This window comes from Schistocerca nitens, chromosome 3 (genome assembly GCF_023898315.1).
Source record: "Schistocerca nitens isolate TAMUIC-IGC-003100 chromosome 3, iqSchNite1.1, whole genome shotgun sequence".
NCBI lineage: Eukaryota > Metazoa > Arthropoda > Insecta > Orthoptera > Acrididae > Schistocerca > Schistocerca nitens.
Genome location: NC_064616.1, coordinates 210,987,474 through 211,006,914, shown reverse-complemented (window position 1 = coordinate 211,006,914; position 19,441 = coordinate 210,987,474). Strand labels below are relative to the sequence as shown.

Genomic DNA, 19,441 nt, shown 5'->3' with positions numbered 1-19,441 from the left:
CTCCTGGCCACCAAGTGTAACACTTCATGTATGGTATTGGTCAATTCACTTTGTTACAGGATGTGTTGCTGAGTACAAAATCACAAGGTGCTGTGAATCATAATTTTTGGTTGATGTTTTTACGTTACAGTTTAATAAATAACACTGGTAATTGGAACAATAAGCTTCTATAAGCCATTCCTGATAGCCATTGATACTTAATAGCATAACGGTTGAATTATTTTCTACCAGACTGAAGTTTCTACTCTGCAGCAGTTTGTGTTGATATGAAACTTCATAGCAGATAAAAACTTTGTGCAGTTTTAATCTGCCCGGAAGTTTCTTATTTTCTACCGATTGGCAATGTTTATTTACATGCCAAAATTACTACTTTGGTTGAAAATATGTAATAAGGCAACACTAATTAATAACAAGACAACAAAGTACAATAGTTCTCAATGTAGTCAGTTACTGCCCACAACTCATGAATTATTAGCCCAGATGCAAGTCGATGTTAAAAGATTTTGGTGAAAAGTGGAGACAGTACCCTTGCTCTCACAGCTGTTACAAACATGGTTATTTTCTCAATAAAAAGGAAAAATCTTAACTACCTAATGATGAACATCTCTACAATCCTACATTAATTGCTACATTCTATTTTTTGTATCAAAATTTATGTTTAGTCCATTTTGCAATCAAATGGTCAAGTTAGCTGCTTGTGCAGCTGCATCAGTGGCCATGATGGAAATGCAATCGGTTGCGAAACCAGCCGCAAAAGTAATTCAGGTGCATGTTTGGCTATGTCAAGAAGTATGGTAGACAACAGCCGTATTTTAAAATAATGCAAAAGTAAGAAGTTTAAACAAACAAAATGCTGAAAACTTGTTTTATTTTAAATCTTTAAAGAGGGTTAACCCTTTACATAAACATACAAAACTTGAACTATTACAAGGGACAGTAATAACCTTAGAAAGTCTTAATCATTCAATTCAGACTTAATGTGGACAAGGCCTTTCATAGGATACCTTCAGAAACAAATCTTTGGAAAATGAAATATTTCGAAGAAATGATCACAAGGTAAAATAACTTAAACAATGTTTAGGGAATCACTGGTATCCAAAAGCTCAAAATCAAGCTCTTCAACCGGACTGTTTTGATTTTCGCCCTTTCCCACAAGCTCCTTCTGCTCAAAAACTTTCCAGGGAAATCTTAGTTTGTAGGAACGAGCATGCAGAATATGTTTCAGTGTATGGTGCTCTGAAGATGATATTACAGTTATTGTGGAATACCATCCAGATTGAGACATTTCTCACAGATTTCCAATTACTTTCACATTTAACTCACTGCTCAGATATTGGTGATGAAGCATTTTTCCTCTTTAGCAGTGACTTTCGATAGATGTGAAATGTTCAATGTGTCTGATAACTGTAGCTTTCCTATCTTTGTACAACTTTGTTCTTCTGTCAACTACTCTTCTTTCTTTGGTTGCAGGTGAGAAATTGTTCATGGTATTCTGACAAATTTTGTTGAGTCTTTTTTCTTTTTTTCTAATCTGCAAAACCCTCATAAAAGCTACTCTAGAAACCTAAATTCTTTCAGAAACTGCTTCACATCTTTTTGGGAGTACAAAGTTCATGATTAGTTGCTTTCCTGACACTTTGTCTGCTCTAAGCTTAGTTTTTCAAGGAGAAGATATGGTGAGTGTTTTCAAATATAGTTCCTCTGCAAGGCTCAGTTACTTTCTTCATAAAAATTTTCATGGATCTGCCAGACATCTGGCATAGTGAGTTGCTTACATTTCAGCTTTCCAGCAGGATATTTACAGTTCAGCATCTGTGGAAACCCTTTCGTTTGGTACATAAAGAGTAATGTAAAATAAAATTAATTAAAACACAACTGATATTAATTGTATGTCAAAGCAATGAAAAGTTCAAGATTCTGTTTTCAAGAACACTGAACTACTGAGAAAGGAGTTTGAATGGAGAATTATATTTTATATTAGCAGAGGTTACCCAGCAACGAAGAGGTTAAGAAGAGGATAATTTATGTGACTAGGTCATTAATTCCAACAATATTAAATCTTCAACTAATAAATATTTGAATATTACTGTAAGAAGTATCCCTCCTTATCTCTTCTTTAACTCAACATTTTGTTACTATTGCTCTATACTCTCATCTCTTCCTGGAACTACAGCTTGTTGTGGCCTCTTCCCTGTCACGATTAATGTCACTCTCAGCACTATTTTCATCGGGCTTGTCGACATGGTCTTCACTATCCTCTTCACTATCCTCATACATTTCAGACTGTCCTTCAAAAAAACTGACTACAAATTCCTTCTAAAATCAGCAGTGGAATGAGTGCACTGGCTGGTCAGTTTCTCATAAAACAATGTCTTCTCATACTCTCCAATATTGCCAACCTAAACATTTTAGTCACAGTGCTCAAAACCACAACTTTTATAAAGTGTACCTAATGTCCAGATCTGCATCCATATCCTTTGCCGGCAGCCATGATAGCTTAAGATTTAGCCTCTTTTGCAACCAATTAGGATTTGGCCAGTTTTGCAACCCAACATGTTGAAGACATGGCCATCTTTACACCCACATGCAATTTTCCCACCTCATTTTAGAAGTCTTAGAGCCATTCCTGTGGCCTGATTGATACAGCATTAGATAGCCAGTGATAACTTGTACAAGAGGGCAGCTCTTATTCAATGTTTGTTTTTTAGTCACAAAGCCACATTTGCACCTGGGATACTCAAATAGTCCTCAAATTTATCAGAAAATATAAGTAACACTGATATTAATTAAACATATAAATAACTACATTTTATTACAAAAGGTGTTTACCTTATCAAGAGTTTGTACCTCATTAGAAAAAAATTAAATGTGCGTAAGGCATATTTTGGCTGGGAGTCCCTTTTCGGGGAGTTCGGCCACCTGCTGCATGTCTTTTTTATTTGAAGCCACTTGGGTGACTTGCGTGTTGATGATGATGATGATGATATGGTGATGAGGAAAACACAGCACCCAGCCCCCGAGTGGCGAAACTATCTGACCTGGCCGGGAATCAAAACCAGTTCTCTCACATGGCATTCAGACACATGAATCACTCAAATATGGAGGCGGACATATCAATAGAAATCATAGGTGACAGAGAATCTAAAAGACCTCCCACATTTTGTCAAACTTGTTAGACTGAGGATTTTCTGAAATAAGTAATATTTAATTTGTGTCATAATTTACAACTTCAAAACACAACTGTTTTGTACGAGCAGTGCTCGAAAAGTCACATTTTTAAGAAAACTGATTTTGTAATATGCTTTGTAGAGCAAGTGTCAGAAGTAGTTTCTAGCCAAAGTACCTGACTATTAATGTCCCAAACTAAATATGTACAATTGCACTAGAATGAAATTTATTTTATCCAAAAGAATTGTTAACATTTGATGTATTTTAACACTAATACTGTTTTCTGCTAAACACCTGTCTAAGGAGATCACATTATAGCAGATATTTTGTCATCAAGAGCAATAAGGGTTATTAACAACACCAACATGGACAGCAAGATGAAATGGCAGCTTTAAAAAGATTGACAGTGAAGACTGAATTATGGATATCTGTTTTAAAAGAGACAAGTTAAGTACACTTCTAATATTTTGCCATATTTCAGTTCTGTGCTCTGTGAAAGTAGGGAACAGTGTCTATGACTGTATACATCTATATTTTAATTTTTACAGATAGTGGCAGCCAAATCTTTGGACGTGGTTTACCTACCAATGTCATTAGAAGACATTAAAAGGGAATTGGACGAGGGGTATGTGGTAGAACCACATCAAGCAACTACAGAAACAATAGCACTCAATGCATCTGTTTTAGTGCAAGCAGGTGTAGATCAAAGTGAAAGCAATGTGGAATTAAGTTTACAAAATGTATTAGTGCAAATGTGTAAACAGATTAACATGATTTCAGAGTCAAATGGTTGAGGTTCCAAAGAACTTTGCAAATAAGATGACAGACTTCTGAGAATAGAAAAAAAAAGTTCTAAATGAAACAAAAACATTAAGATGTTAGATAACACAATTTTAGAAAGAAACAAAGACTTTAAGGAATTCTGATGACAAAAACTGAACTTTCTAATAAAACTGAGCAAGTCAAAGAGGAGTTACATAACCAAGTAGCTGCTATTCCATAAATAGGTACAAAAACTGGATAAAAGGGTTAGAAATGTAGAGGAAAGTGTAACTGCAACAACAGAATCCAGATTGAATAAAGTAGAACTGAAAGTTTCTGAAGTAGAAAATTACATCAAAAAGGAAATTCTTACTGTAGAAGCTTAAGTTAAAGGTTAAACTGAAACTGCCAGGATCTTTATTAGCTACCTCACTTGTACAATAACCTGTCTTACAAAGCAATAGTAAAACCACCATTACCATGACAAAGTATCATTATTAAAAATACTGACACTAAAATTACAACTTACAAATACTCAAGGACCATCAGTGATAGAGGTATTGGCAATGCCTTTCATTTTATTCTTTGCAACACACACTCCAGTGCCACTCTTTGTTTCTATGTTAATAATGCTATTGAAAACACTAGCTTGGTGATGTGTACATTGATGACACCCTAACACAGCATGGCACAGTACCATGTGGGTTTTCTGATTCTGTAAAAGAAAACTGTCTATGAGTTCTGGCTATATGCACATGCATGCGGTACAGCTCAATATGATTTTTATGGCATGTTGCAATTCCATGTAGACATTTAATCTTGAACATAGCATTGCCAAGCCAATCCATGATTAAGGTTGGTGCCCATATCATTTTCTCATACCTGTACACTGAAATGGATACCGGATAATTCAGTTTTACAAAATTTTCTTTTGACTGTTGTTGAGGCTCGGCATGTGAATTCACAAGTGGCTTTAAAATTTGTTCCGTGGAGTTTCTCTGCCAGAGATTGTGCATCATGTGGTGTGGCTCTGTACTGAGAGAGGAAGATTGATAAAGCATTGCATTTGTTGTACTGTTGAACCAGCCTAGTCATGTATGATTTGAAAGTTTCTACAAATCTTTCGGCGAGTCCATCAGCCTCAGAATGAAACGGTGCAGTCCTAAAATGTGAAATGCTGTTGGTTTCACGAAATAGTTTAAATTCCTAGGAAGAAAATTGTGTGCCAATGATGATAGATTTTGGCAGTCCATCAATACAGAGGATCTTTGATAAAGCCTGATATCTACAATATTTGTATCACAAATGTAACTTTGGAGAAATCACTGATGAGAATGAGCCAGTTGCTTTGGAGAAATGGTCCTGCAAAATCAATATGCACTCATGACTGGGGTTCTGATGCCTGTGGACACGGAAATAATGTTGAGGCAGAACTGACTTATATTTCTGACAGATGCGGCATTTGGTCAACATCATTTCAATGTCTTTGTCAATATTTTTTCCAGCAGCACTGCTCTCTGGCGATGTGTTTGGATCAAACTATGTGCCAATGGCATTTATGTAGTATCTGTAGTACCTTAGATCTAAGCACTGCAGGAATAATTATGCGCATCTTACCCGATTCTGAATGTATCAAAATGACATCTCATGTTCCATTAACACTTTAATATTCAACTGATTAAGTAATTTCTTATCATTAGGACACTCTGAATATACTGTTGATCTTAGACAAAACAGGATCCTTACGCACAAACTTGGCAATTATATTGGTGTTTACTGGGAAATTTCCCAGTGTCCTGCCTACTGACATCTACTGGAAAACATACATCAGCTGATGAGTCAAACTTTTTGTTTTGTCCTATTGGCAGACAATAAAGCAAATTTGCGTTTGCTTGTTGTGCTGTGGACTTAAATATAATTTCAAAGTCATAATTCCACACAAGAAGTACCAAGAACTGCAAACATTGAGCTGTCCATGTATGAACAGCATTGCTCAGTCCAAATGTGGCTGCTAAATATTTTTGCCTCTCAGGAGCACAAATTTACATCTTAATTGCAATTATAATTGCAATAGCAGCCATCTCAATTTGACTGTAATTTCTTTGCACCTCTGTGAGAGTATTTGAAGCAAACGCAACTGGTCATTGAAAACCACAATGTTGATGCAAAAGAATGTCACTTATGCCATAGTCTCAAGTATCCGTGGCAATTGTGAGTACTTTGCTCAGGTCATATGGCGTAAGGCATTTGGTGTAAAGAAAACATTGTTTCAATTTGTTAAATACACATATGCTTACACTGTTCCATTTCTGTTTGTTATCTTTACATAAAAAGTTGTGCACTTGTTCACTGATAGAAGCTATGTGAGAGAGAAAATTCTCAAATTAATTTATTTGCCCTAATATGGAATGTAACTGCTTGACGTCCTTGGGAGACAGAGGGATTTTAACGGTATCAGTGTGTTACAATGTCAGCTTGATGCAAAGTACAGACAGTACTTCACTTCACGTTCAAAGAAGATGCACTTATCTTTATTACATGTCAAATTTTCAGCTTGTAGAATTTTGTAAACAGATTCCAATTTCTGCAAGTGTTCCTGTGGAGTTGTACCTCGGGACAATAATGTCATCAAGATAGTTCACAGTACTCACAGCTTCCGAATTAATTGTTCTAAATACTGCTGGAACAAACTTGGTGGGCTGCCTATTCTGAAGGTTAGCTGTCTGTAATGGTAGAGAATGAACGGAGTATTTACTACCATAAATCTCTGTGTGTCTGAGTGGAGATTTGCAAATATACTTCTGTAAGATCCAGTTTGGCAAAGTACACAGTACTAGCCTACGTTGACATCAGGTCTTCCAGCTTGGGAATAGGATGCGAATCAATAATAGGCTGGCAATTAACCATCAATTTTAAATATCTGCAGATATGAAGTCAGCCAATCAGTTTTTGTACAACTAGAATTGGAGTTACCCTTTGGGTACTGGTTATAACTTTGATAACCTAATTCTGTTCAAGAGGGTTGAGTTCCTGCTTTACTTTATCTTTTAACGGAAAAGGAATGTTGTGTGCTTTGCACGATTCCAGTACTGCATTCAGCTTCAGTGTAATGCGTGCCCTATAACACTAGATACTACTTGTTGCTTTGGAAAAAAAGTCGTCATATTTTTGCAACAGCTGATTTTACTTTCCATTGAGAATTCAGTTTGAATTTTGTTCATCCTCTCGTTAATGGCAAACCCCAAAGCATTCATGAGATTCAATCCTTTCATTAGTTTATTTGAATTTACACCAATGAATGTAGCCTGTTTTGTAAAGTGTTTATACATAAGTGAATACCAAATTTTGAATGGATATTAGCTATGGCATTCCTAACCCTCAGTATGCCTGCAGATTGAGGAGTGAAATTGAAAACCCTGTGTCAATTTGAAAACTCAGTGACACTTTGATACTCTAAGAGTTAAACAGTGACTTCTTATTGCCATTAAAGACAGCATTTGCATGATGTTTCATATATGAAAGTTTTTGGATTTGGACATGTTCGTTTATGAACAATAATTAAGTTTTTGCTCTTAACCAATGCGGTATGCTTAAGTGTCTCCTGTTTTTGGTCACGTGTGCTTCATTTTGCATACCTCAGCCCTACATGTGGTCTTTTTACAACAATTACTACATCCATTACGATAGAAAAAATTGTTTCTTTTATGGTTTATGCCAGAGTGTGAACAAGACTGCATTTTCATATTTCAAAAATTGTTTTCTCACTGTGTCAATTGAGGAACGTGCATGCCTTGTTATTTCCAGGTCTGGTCCCAATGTTTGCTTGGTAGTGGCTGGCTGTTTACATGTAATGAATTCATCAGCATCTTTACAATGTATTGCTTCTGCAGATACATGCATCTGTTCATATGTCCAAATCAATGGCAAGAAGCCTTGCAGAGACAAATTTGTTAGAATAAACAGGTCACCCTTTAATTTATTGCCAGGAGAGTGCATGATAAGCACGCCGTGAATTAGTGAGTCGTCATAAGATTTCTTACTCTGTTCGTTTTCACAATGAAATTTACATTCCTGCATCAGTTTCTGTAATTGAGTAATCCACTCTTCATATCTTTGATTTGACTTCTTGAAACAGTGAAAAAAAATCTGTGTCTGGCAACATGAACTTGTAAGTCAAAATATTTCACAAGCAGGTCTTTAATGTCAAAGTAAGAGAGGTAGTCACTGGTTCACAAGTATGTGACAATTTCTGAAGAGACTGAAATACAGTGGGGCCTGCATATGCCAATCCTCATCATCAGATATCTGATGTGTAGCACAGTGTTGCTCCAGTCACTGGATAATCTGTTCCAAGACTCCACATTGCGATCGAATGTCAGAAAGAGTGGTGGCTGCATCTTCAATCGCAATGGTGGTTGAATTTGGTTGGTGTCCTTGTGTCCTTTAAGTAAGTCAGGTAAAGAATGTTGTCAAGAGCTCCTGAGTTGCTGAGTGTTGTAGCAGTACATTTAGGACTGGTTGTAGGACAAACACTAGTTTGGCCATGTCTGAAAAATATGCTAAGCACAGTTTGCAAAATTCACTAAAATCTTCCTGGAAAGGAAGAATCATAGTGTAAAGATACACAGTGATGCCACAAATATCAAACTCTAGAATCATGAACTCTAAATAAAGTAAAAAAAAATGACCTTTCTTCTGAGTTATTGTCACCAAATGGTGACAAGAATGCTGTGGGTTTCCACTGATCACTAATTTCCAGTCTTTTGTCTTGTCACCAAACATTGAGTATTGGTGAAAAATTGTCAATAATCTTTAAAGTTTTCCACATCGCCAAAATGTTGACTGGCAAAAATATTCATCAGCACCAAAATGTTGTAAATGTAGTAACTGAATGCTGCTATTAATTCAACCTAACCCTCCACAGTAGCAGAAAACTGCCGTAGTTCATTAATGTAGCCATTACACGATTGCTAATTAACACTGTTTGACAGGATGCACTAAAACAGAAATATGGCAACAGACTAAGAAATAACAAACAACATTTATTAAGTGTATATTACAAAATGGTACTTAAATTTGATGTATGGCACCAGATGACCTAAACCAGATACAATGATATCCAAACAACTTTGCTGTCCCTTGGCAATCTAAGATAGTAAGTATCATTGAATGTAATGTTGTAGACACTCTGCATTGCTCCAAGTTCCCCATAAATAGTGTCTGCTAAGTCAGAAGATAGTATTCACAGTACCATACTGAGCAGTGTGCAGTCTGAACTGAACTGCCTAGCTGCTGGTTCTTGACTGACTGAGTGTCTGTGGCACGTCGTGTTTTTGTGCTTGCCGGTAGAAGCATTTCCCATGTCTGCCAGTACGAGGTGGAAGCAATGCAGTCTGTGGTTGACAGTACTCCCTATTGACTGTGCACCCTATCGGTGAATGTATATGATGCACATGGAGGAAGCGGTGCAGGTGAAAGGTAAAAACTTGGGCTTCAAAAAATAATTACTTGATGCTGAATTCAAGTCATTACTTCATTTGGTTATAGGGAACTAATGGTTTGCCAAACAGGCTGCAAATGAGACATTCATATGGCGTTAACATATTAGAATACCAGGAGAAAATGTTACCAGCTTTTAATCAGCTTTAGGATACGATGGTGATAGACACACAAAATGAGAAAGAAAATTAATCTGGGATTAAATATTTAACAAATGAAACAAATCACATGAACTGACTGCAACTGTTATCGTAAGAATAACTTACAGCAGAATGACCTGTTGTGGTGATAGTACCAACAGGTATCATTATATCAAAAGTTCGCAGCAAAAGTTCAAGAATCAGACTGAATTGTGATTGTGCTCTTTTATTTATGTATAATTTGCTTTTGTTACATACAACATGAACCCTATAAGATAATGCCATCTGTTCAGCACCGTTCAGTGCACATTCTGATGAGAACTTGAATTAGAAGATGCATGTTACTGCCATTCTCAAACAATTAAGTTGAATTACTTTTGTTCTTGATATAATTGGGCTCTTGGAAACAAATGAATCAACCTCCTGACAAATTTTGCACATTTCCATTCAATAATATCTTATAGAACAGTTTTCTGTTACGATGTTAAAAACTATCAGGGATAATGGCAAAGGGTAAATGCATCAACTTGAAATAAGGGAACCTGGTCTAGAAACAACTGATACCACCGACACTGGAATTCCTGTACCGGTACTGTAATGGCTAAGATTGTAGGACAGGCAACTTTCAGAGGTGGTAGTACGGACCAAACTAAGAAAAAAAGTCTAGTAAATATGGGCTCTAAAATGTATACCTTAAGATCTGCTCATCTTCGTTACTGTAAACATCTCTTCTACTGAATAAGTGACTATAGCTCTTAAGGTAGGCATTTTAGAGTCCATATTTACTGAACATTTTTTTTTCTTGTTTGCGTCCATACTACCTCGTCAAAAATATGGAAACCAAAGATCTTGCAGTAGAAGAGATGTGTTTCACAGTACTGACAATGAACAAGTGGTCATAGCTCTTAAGGTATGCATTTTACAGCCTATGTTTACTAGACATTTATTCCTTGTTTTGGTCTATACTATCATCTATGGAAATTGTCTACCCTACAATCTTAACAAGAATAGTGCTTGTCCAAGTATTCCACTGTCAGAGGTATAAGAACAATTTTTGCTTAGAACATTTGACTCGGTCATTTCTGGACAAGTGTCCCTTACCTCAAATTGACACAGTTACCCTTCCCTATCATCCCCGAAAGTTTGTAACATCATCAGAAAACCATCCTGTATATTTGTATTGTTGTGGCCTTACTGTATCTCTGACTGTGGGTCTTGGTTACAATAATTCATTCACTATGTGAATCACAGCAGTTAATTTGCATTACTATTTTCTCATTTATTACTAGACATACTACTGTGTAAACTACCACCACCAAAATAAGACTATGTTCCATACAATAGCCAGCCGGAGTGGCCGAGCGGTTTTAGGCGCTACATTCTGGAACCGCGCAACCGCTGCGGTCGCAGGTTCGAATCCTGCCTCAGGCATGGATGTGTGTGATGTCCTTAGGTTAGTTAGGTTTAAGTAGTTCTAAGTTCTAGGGGACTGATGACCTCAGCAGTTAAGTCCCATACTGCTCAGAGCCATTTTGAACCATACAATAAAAACATTAACTACTAAATCTTTAAATATCATGAATAAACAAAGTAAAACAAATAAGCAACACTGAGACCAAAGCAGTTGTTAGTTGCACACTGTTCAAGAGGAAACAAATTAAATTTAAGGTCAAGCTAACTAAGCCCTCTGCTCTTGCAAGATGGGAAGGGGCAAGAGAGAGGGAGAGAGAGGGAGGGAGAGAGAGAGAGAGAGAGAGAGAGAGAGAGAGAGAGAGAGAGAAGTATTACCTTTCTTCTGAAGAGGGGTCTTTAGTTGGATCTTCATACAGCATAACTACAATTTGGGACATATAGTTCAGTTCCGAGACCATGCTAACATACTCCATTGCCCGGCGCCATTGTTCATCTTTTTCCACCTAAAACAGCAGAAATCATTTGAAGGTACATATATATGACATCCTTAAGTTTTTTTTTTAAAAAATCGTATTCCTTCCTTCAGTATCAATGACACTGAAGGTTAATTACAACACATTTACCTTCCTAAGTTGAATTGCTGACCAAACATACAGAGAATTCTGGAATATATTGAAAAAAACTTCACTCTTACCTCTGAAGGTACTGTTGCAGTCCTGTTTACATAGCTAAAAGGAGGAACCTGAAAAGTTTTGTTAGTTGGCAGCACTGACAAAATGTGTGTGTATTTTTTATGAGAATAACAACATACTTGGAGGTTCAGTTCAGTGGTGTTGGGACAAGCACGTTTTAACAATATTCTTTTTATTAGATGAGATTAGATTAGGTGTACTTTTAGTTGGCAGTTGATCCATAGTTAGCAAATCCTCTGGGAGTGGAACATGTCAGAAAACACGAATTCACAATAAATGTTTACAAAATATGAACAGACATGCTAACGTACCTTCCACCGTTACCAAATGAAATTTCCCTTGTGGATGTGGAATCGATAGGATATAAAATGTGTCACTTAATATTAAATGTTCAATACACTTCGGTGCATATCATGTGGCTATTGTAGCCACATATCATCAATAAAAAAGAAATAAAATAAAAAAAACATTTTGCAGCACTTATTTACAATTTTCACATTATTTCACAAAACTGATCCAGAAGTCAGATTGTATGCAATATTCACATTATTTTGTATTATTAATAACATACACATATCAATTGGTTCTGCTAAGAAATTCATCAATGGAGTAGAAGGAGTTGGCCACCAATAAAGCCTTTAGACTCTTCTCAAAATGAACTTTATTATTAGTCAGACTTTTTACAGCTGCTGGTATGTTATTGAAAATGTTTATTGCTGAATAGTGGACACCTTTCTGAACCAAAGTAAGTTATGTCAGATTTTTGTAAAAGTTATTTTTATTTCTAGTTTTGATTTCGTGAACTGAGCTGTTGGTTCAAAGCAAAAGATTTATTTTTAATGACAAATTTTATTAAGGAATAAATTTATTGGGAAGTGGTAGATAGTATTCCCAGTTCATTAACAGCCATCTGCAGAGTGTTCTTGAGTTCATACCACATATAATTCATACTGAACATTTTTGGCCTCAAAAAATTTTAGCTTGGCTTTATGAGTTACCCCAGAAAATAATCCTGTATGAGATTATGGAATGAAAGTAAGCATACTATGCTAGTTTTTTTATTTTTATACCACCTTTGTCTGACAACATTTGCATAGCAAACAGAAATTTGTTTAGGCACTTCAGCAGTTCTCCTCCCAGTGAAGTTTATTGTCCAGCTGTAATCCCAAGGATCCACAGAAGCATACCGACAATCCTCCTTTCCATGAACAATATGAGACTGGAATAGAAGGGAGAACCGATAGAGGTACTCAAGGTACCCTCCACCACACACCGTCAGGTGGCTTGCGGAGTATGGATGTAGATGTAGATGTAGATGTAGAATTTTAACAGTGTCAACTTCTTCCATCTGCTCGTCGTCATATTGTAGGGATATGTTGGCAGAAAGGTTTTTAAAAGTTCTGAACTGCATATAATACAGTTTTTCAAGGTTTAGAGAAACAGAATTGGCTACAAACCATTATTACTGTCCATGAAAAATTTATTAGGTGACCTTTCTAGAGCTATACTTTATTTACTATGTATTGTAATGTTTGTATCACCTGCCAACAAAACAAACTTGGAATCTGGTACTGTTACTGATGAAAGATCACTGATATACACAAGAAAAGGTAAGGGCCCTAAGGTTAAGTGTTGTGGAACACCATATGTTATCATTTCCCAAGCTGGATGATGCCTGACAGCTTAATATATGTCTCTTTCATATTGGCACCCTTTGTTTTCTGTCAGATATATAGGATTTGAACCAATTTGCAACATTTCCAGTTACATTGTAATATTCTAATTTACTTAAAAGTGTACTATGATTTACACAGTCAAATGATTCTGACAGAATATACCAGTAGTCTCTAACTTATTGTCTAGTAAACTAACTACATTCTCACTGTATGTGTAAATAGCACTCTCAACATAGAAACCCTTTAGAAATCAGACATGTGACTTGGCTAATATCTTATTTGTGGCTAGATGGTTATAAGATGACTGTATCTTATCTTTTTCTAATATTTTTTGGCCATATGGTAAAAGCAAAATTTGACAGGAGTCTGATGGTATTTCTTTATCTTCTTTCTTATAAAAAAGCTTAACTTAAGAATATTTCAACCATTCAGGAAATATTCCACTGATAAAATAACTTAAAGTGTCACTAAACTCAGAGACACATAGTTTAATCAACTTTGTTGCTATATTATCATAGCCACTAGAATTTTCTGATTTTAAGGACTTTATGGCGGATATTGTTTCTACTTGTGTTGTGAGGGTCATACAGTCTTTCCCTCTCATCCTGTCCAGCAAGTCTCCCCTGACCCAGCATTCTGGGTAATTTTCTAAACTCTAACCCTTTTTCCAAACCTCTCCAGTCCTTTTCCTTCACCCCTCTTCCTTCCCGTTCAACCCTTCTGCTGGAAGAAAGAGCCACTGGCTCTGAAAGCTTGCATAAGTAAAACCTTTTTTTACATGTGTGTTCTCCTGCCACTGCTTGGTGCGTTGATTTTTTTATCTATCGAATTACATCATATTACTGTAGTTATTTGTAGTGACTGCGATTTTCCATGGCATCATCTACTGAACCTTACAACACCATCTCATCTTTTCAGTAACAGTAGTGAAGTGCTTAGTGAAAAGCTCAGCAACACTGCACACATGTGTTACCCATGTATCATTTACTCTTAATCCTATGTACTCCTCTTCATCTCTGGTTCTACTACTTTCTTCCTTCATTATATCTCATATTGTCTTTATTTTGTTATCTGATGTGACTATCCTTTCCTGATAATGCATTTGCTTTGATTTCTGTATTATCATCATCAATATTCTGCAGTATATTTTGAAGTGATCTACAGCATTTACATCAGAGCTGTTTCTGACTGATATAGTTTTCTTTTTGTCTTCCTGGGTATATTTTTTTTTCCTTGAGTAATTCATTGCTGTTTTATAGACCTTAGTCTAATCTGGGTTCGATTTGGGGGAAAACCATTTTCAAGTAAGTTAAGGACATTAATAATAAAAGTGTTGTATTTCTTTTTCATGCTATAAGCAATGTACGCATCACCCCAGTTCCTTCTTTGAGAAGTTTTCTAAAACAATTTTTGGCTTACTGACTACCCTCTAGAACTCAGATTTAGTAGATTTTTGTATCTTGATCGGTATTAACATTTAGCAAAAGGAACTGCATGTCATGGTCTGAGAGACTAGTTGTTATTAGTTTTACAATATAATTTTTTTCCTTAGACATTGCTGTAAAGATTTTATCAATGGCCATCATTGAGCCCTTGGCTATTCTAGTTGGGGAGTTAACAGTATGAATTAAGTTGAATGACAATGCTACTGACTGCAACAAGTTCTTACTGGAGGAGTTTTCAATAAAATATACGTTAAAATCAACAGCAACAAGTAATTCTTTCTTTTTTGTTGTTAGACCACAGAGCTTCCAAGTGATTTATAAACAGACTGAAATTACTTGCTGGTACTCAGTATACATTTACATGAGGAGACACAGCATATATTGTGACTGGTCAAAATTATGCTGGTCATATTTGTACATCATCTTTTACATACTGATCATGTGAAGTTCTCTGCTCCTTTACTTGGACAGTGCACTCTAAACCAGTGAACTTTCAGATATGTTGCAGGAGACAAACATATTTCCTAGACGTGTTCTAAACTGTAAGTGGAATTCACATGAAACTCGTTATCAAAACTCTGCAAGGACCTCCATCAGTCTGTGTAAATGTCAATGCTATGAAGACAATGCTTTTACAGATAAATTTACTTTTTTAAATTACTTCATTCCTTGACAAGTTGCATATACAGAAAGGAAAGCTGTGTGTATATTCCATTGTCCGTATCTCTAATATAATTTTAGAACTGGTTTCAGCAACATCCAGCTCCTTTGATTATACTAAGTACAATGTTCTACAGTTGACACCAAATCTCTGTTGCAGAACTTGGTTAGCATAAGTACATTTTCATCTCTGTGATCTTAATTCAATGACTCACAGCAATAATATTTGTTTACAGCAAATGAGAGTAGTTTACACTTAATATTATGTTGTCGAAGAAGCACAGTAGTGCAGTCGCCATAGTGTAGTGTTTATGATACTAGATTGTTGCATGGAGGGTTGCGAGTTCAAAACTCACCTGAACTGAAAAATTTTAATTTCTATATTCGGTTCGAGTACATTCTAGAAGTATCCACAAATGGCAAGCATAATTGTACTGGAATGTTCTGTAGCTTTATGTAGACCATATGAGTTCTGGGGGGAAACAGTTCGCTCCAAGCTCTTGTATGTGCAAGTGCTGAATAAACCTTCGTTAAGTGAAGTTAGTGTTCATCATTCATCTACATACACCTTCCTCTACATGACATTATTCTGGTGGAGATGCTGGGTATTGGAACTTGTGATACCGCACATTATCGATGACACAGTGGCTCCCATCAGGCCACAACAGAGCCACCATTTATGTGGCGAGAAACCCGAGTTCAAGCCAGATTCAACAGATTGCAATCTATCAGAGACAGAAGAAGAAAAGGACATCACGATGACAGCAACCGTGTGCCATCACATGAGACATCCTTCTGGGTTCTCTGATGATGATGGCCAATATCCAAACAAGTGGCTGTAGGTATAGGAGCGTATAGCCAAATTTAACAAATGGGATGACACCGTGTGTTGGCTAGTGTATTTTTCTACTTGGAAGGCACTGCCAAGCGATGGTATGAGAACAACGAGGAGAAGTTCACAAGCTGGGAAGTATTCCAGGTGGAACTGCGCATGTATTTCAGTGACACAACGACAGAAGTGCAAGGCTGACGATAAATTTAAGTGCAGGGCACAGCGTCCAGGAGAAACAACAGCATCCTACATTCAAGACATCTTGAAGCTGTGTAAAATAGTAGATCGTTGAATGAAGGAGGAAGATAAGGTTGCACATCTCATGACAGGTGTTGCTGAGGACATGTACGAAGCCCTACTCCTGAAGGAAGTTTTGACAGCAGACGACTTCATAAAATGGTGCCAGTATATCGAGACAATGCATCAAAAAATAATTACATGCAAAAAGTTTGAACGGCTTCCAAACGTCGTATTGGTGTCTGTGATGAAGGAAGAAACTGATTTCACAAGTGTTCTTTGTCAAATAGTGAGACAGGAAGTTCAGAAGGCACTTGGATTGTATGGCGAGCAGAAAACCGAGATGCTTCAAGAGGTCATAAGGGAGGAAGTGGAACAGACATTGAACGCAATCTCTCGTCCTTCATTTCCCTTTAAAACAGTAAAAAAGTCGAGACCCAGGCAAAGTTACCTTCCTACAATTCCACATGAGGAACCTGTTTGGGCACCAAGGAAGACTGATATCTGGAAGACCCAGCATAACCACCCAGTATGTTTCCACTGCGGACGACTGGGACCTGTGCTGCACCATTGTCGAGAAAGGTGGCAGATATTTGATGATACCCACGCCAGAAGACAGCACACCGATCTTAACGACGTCAACTCCGGGACAACGAAGATGAACAAGAAGATGTGGGTGCAGGACGACGTAGGTCACCATCGCCGCAAGCTAGCTGCTGGACAGGACACTTCCCAACACACTGATCAAGGTCTCCATCACCGTTTAGAAGCTCCAGCCTATCATCTAGACGCCACGACCTGGAAAACTAAAGGGTGCGACCTTCCTCGGAAGTGAGGCCAACGAGGAGAAAAATTCTCCGTTGTTGATTGCTACAAAAATGATAGGAAACTATGTTGATATCCTCATGGATGACTGACCAGACCAAGCTCTTGTGGACTCTGGAGCATCATATTCAGTCATTCTGGAGAAGTGCCGTCATCAGTTGCAGAAAACCGTGTTCACCGAGAACAAAACATCTCTGCTGAAAGTGGCAATGGGAAATATGTAAAACCTACAGGAAGATGTCATTCATGTGGGTACAAATGGTCATACATAGCCCTTAGAATTCATGGTCTTACAAGAGTGTAGTCATGACGTCATTCACGGATGGGACTTTTTGAAAGCTTCTCAAGCAATTACAGATTGTGGTCGCTCGAAGATTATGCTAGACGAGATGAGATACTGTGGACAGGAAGATGCACATCTGCATGTGTGGAGACTATGTGTGGTGGAAGAAGTGATCATTCCTGCAGTCAGCGCTCGAAAGGTAGCTGTCGTGTGACATGCCATGCATCAACCCATGGATCTTGTAGTGCAATGTAAGAGAAGCATACCACTGAAGAACAACTTGGTCATCCCAGCCTCTGTCATCTCGTTTAAGAACGGATTTGGTGAACTGTGGATAATTAACTGTCACCGAGAACTTCAGATCCTTCCAAGACGCATGTGCATAGCAAATGCTGAGCTGTTAATTGCAGAACAGCTGAGCGTCATAGAAACCTCCCATGATGAGTCTGTGGGCAAAATTAGCGCTACCACTACGAGACAAGATCTTCGAGCTTGACTATCACCAGATCTCGCAAAGGAACAACAGAAGAAGCTACTTGCCATTCTTCAAGAGTTCTCTGAATGCTTCAATCCACAGGTGAAGAGCAAATTGGACAAATTGACAGTGAAGCACTGATTTAGCACTGGACACCATCAACCAATAAACCAGAGATCATACCGTATATCAGCAATGGAACATCGAAAAATTCGTGACGATGTAGATAAAATGATGAAGAATGACATCATTCAGCCCTTGCAGAGCCCTTGGTCATCACCAGTGGTTCTCATCAGGAAAAAGGATGGCCGTTGGCGCTTTTGTGTTGATTACAGGAAGATTAATAACATAACTAAAAAGGACATTTACCCTCTTCCACGAATTGAAGATACACTAGATTCTCTGAAGAGGGCTAAGTTTTTCTCAAACATGGACATGTACTTGGGATAGCGGCAAATCAAAGTAGGTGAGGCTGATCATGAGAAAACTGCATTCATCACCACTGAGGGCCTGTATGAGTTTAAGGTAATGCCGTTTGGTTTGTGTAATGCATCAGCAACTTTTGAACGAATGATGGAACAAATGATGGATAATCTTCTAAGGCACCTGAAGTGGAAGACATGTCTTTGTTATTTAGATGACATTATAGTGTTCTCAGAGACATTTGATGAACACATAAAATGACTGAGGGCTGTTCTTAAGTGTCTCCAACAAGCTGGACTGAAACTTAATCCAAGAAAGTGTCTCATTGGAGCAAATGAAATCAAAATACTTGGGAACCTTGTGTAAAACAAAGGTGTGCAGCCAGACCCAGAAAAGGTGAGAGCTATGATGGAATTTCCTATTCCTAAAAGTATTAGAGATGTGAGAAGCTTCCTCAGATTGTGTTCTTATTACCGTTGTTTTATCAAAGACTTTTGTATCAAAGCCAGGCCACTCCAAGAGTTGTTAAAAGCCAATGATAAATTTATCTGGGGTGGTGCTCAACAAGATTCTTTCGATGTGCTGCGAAAATCTCTGATGACTGACCCTGTACTTGGTCTGTATGATGAGAGAGCACCTACAGAACTACACACAGATGCCAGTGGGTATGGGATCAGTGCTGTTCTGGTGCAGATTTCAGATGGAAAAGAGAAGGTTATAGCCTATGCTTCTAAGACACTCACAAAAGTTGAGAGAAACTACTCAACTACAGAAAGAGAATGTCTTGCTGTGATCTGGGCCATGTGCATATTTCGACAGTACCTCTATAGAATGCCATTCCCAGTTGTTACAGACCATCATTCACTTTGATGGTTGTCAGGTCTTAAGGATCAAACAGGACGACTCGCCAG

General features: G+C 37.4%; 1 protein-coding gene across 8 annotated transcripts in view; it reads right to left on the bottom strand.

Moving 5' to 3' along the window:
* LOC126248162 (inositol hexakisphosphate and diphosphoinositol-pentakisphosphate kinase) overlaps positions 1–19,441 on the bottom strand; it is a 585,218-nt gene that overhangs the window by 138,756 nt on the left and 427,021 nt on the right. For all 8 annotated transcript variants that reach the window (XM_049948910.1, XM_049948915.1, XM_049948911.1 and 5 more), the window contains exon 19: positions 11,358–11,485. In XM_049948910.1, the coding sequence (XP_049804867.1) occupies positions 11,358–11,485 (128 nt within the window). The remainder of the gene's footprint in view (positions 1–11,357; positions 11,486–19,441) is intronic.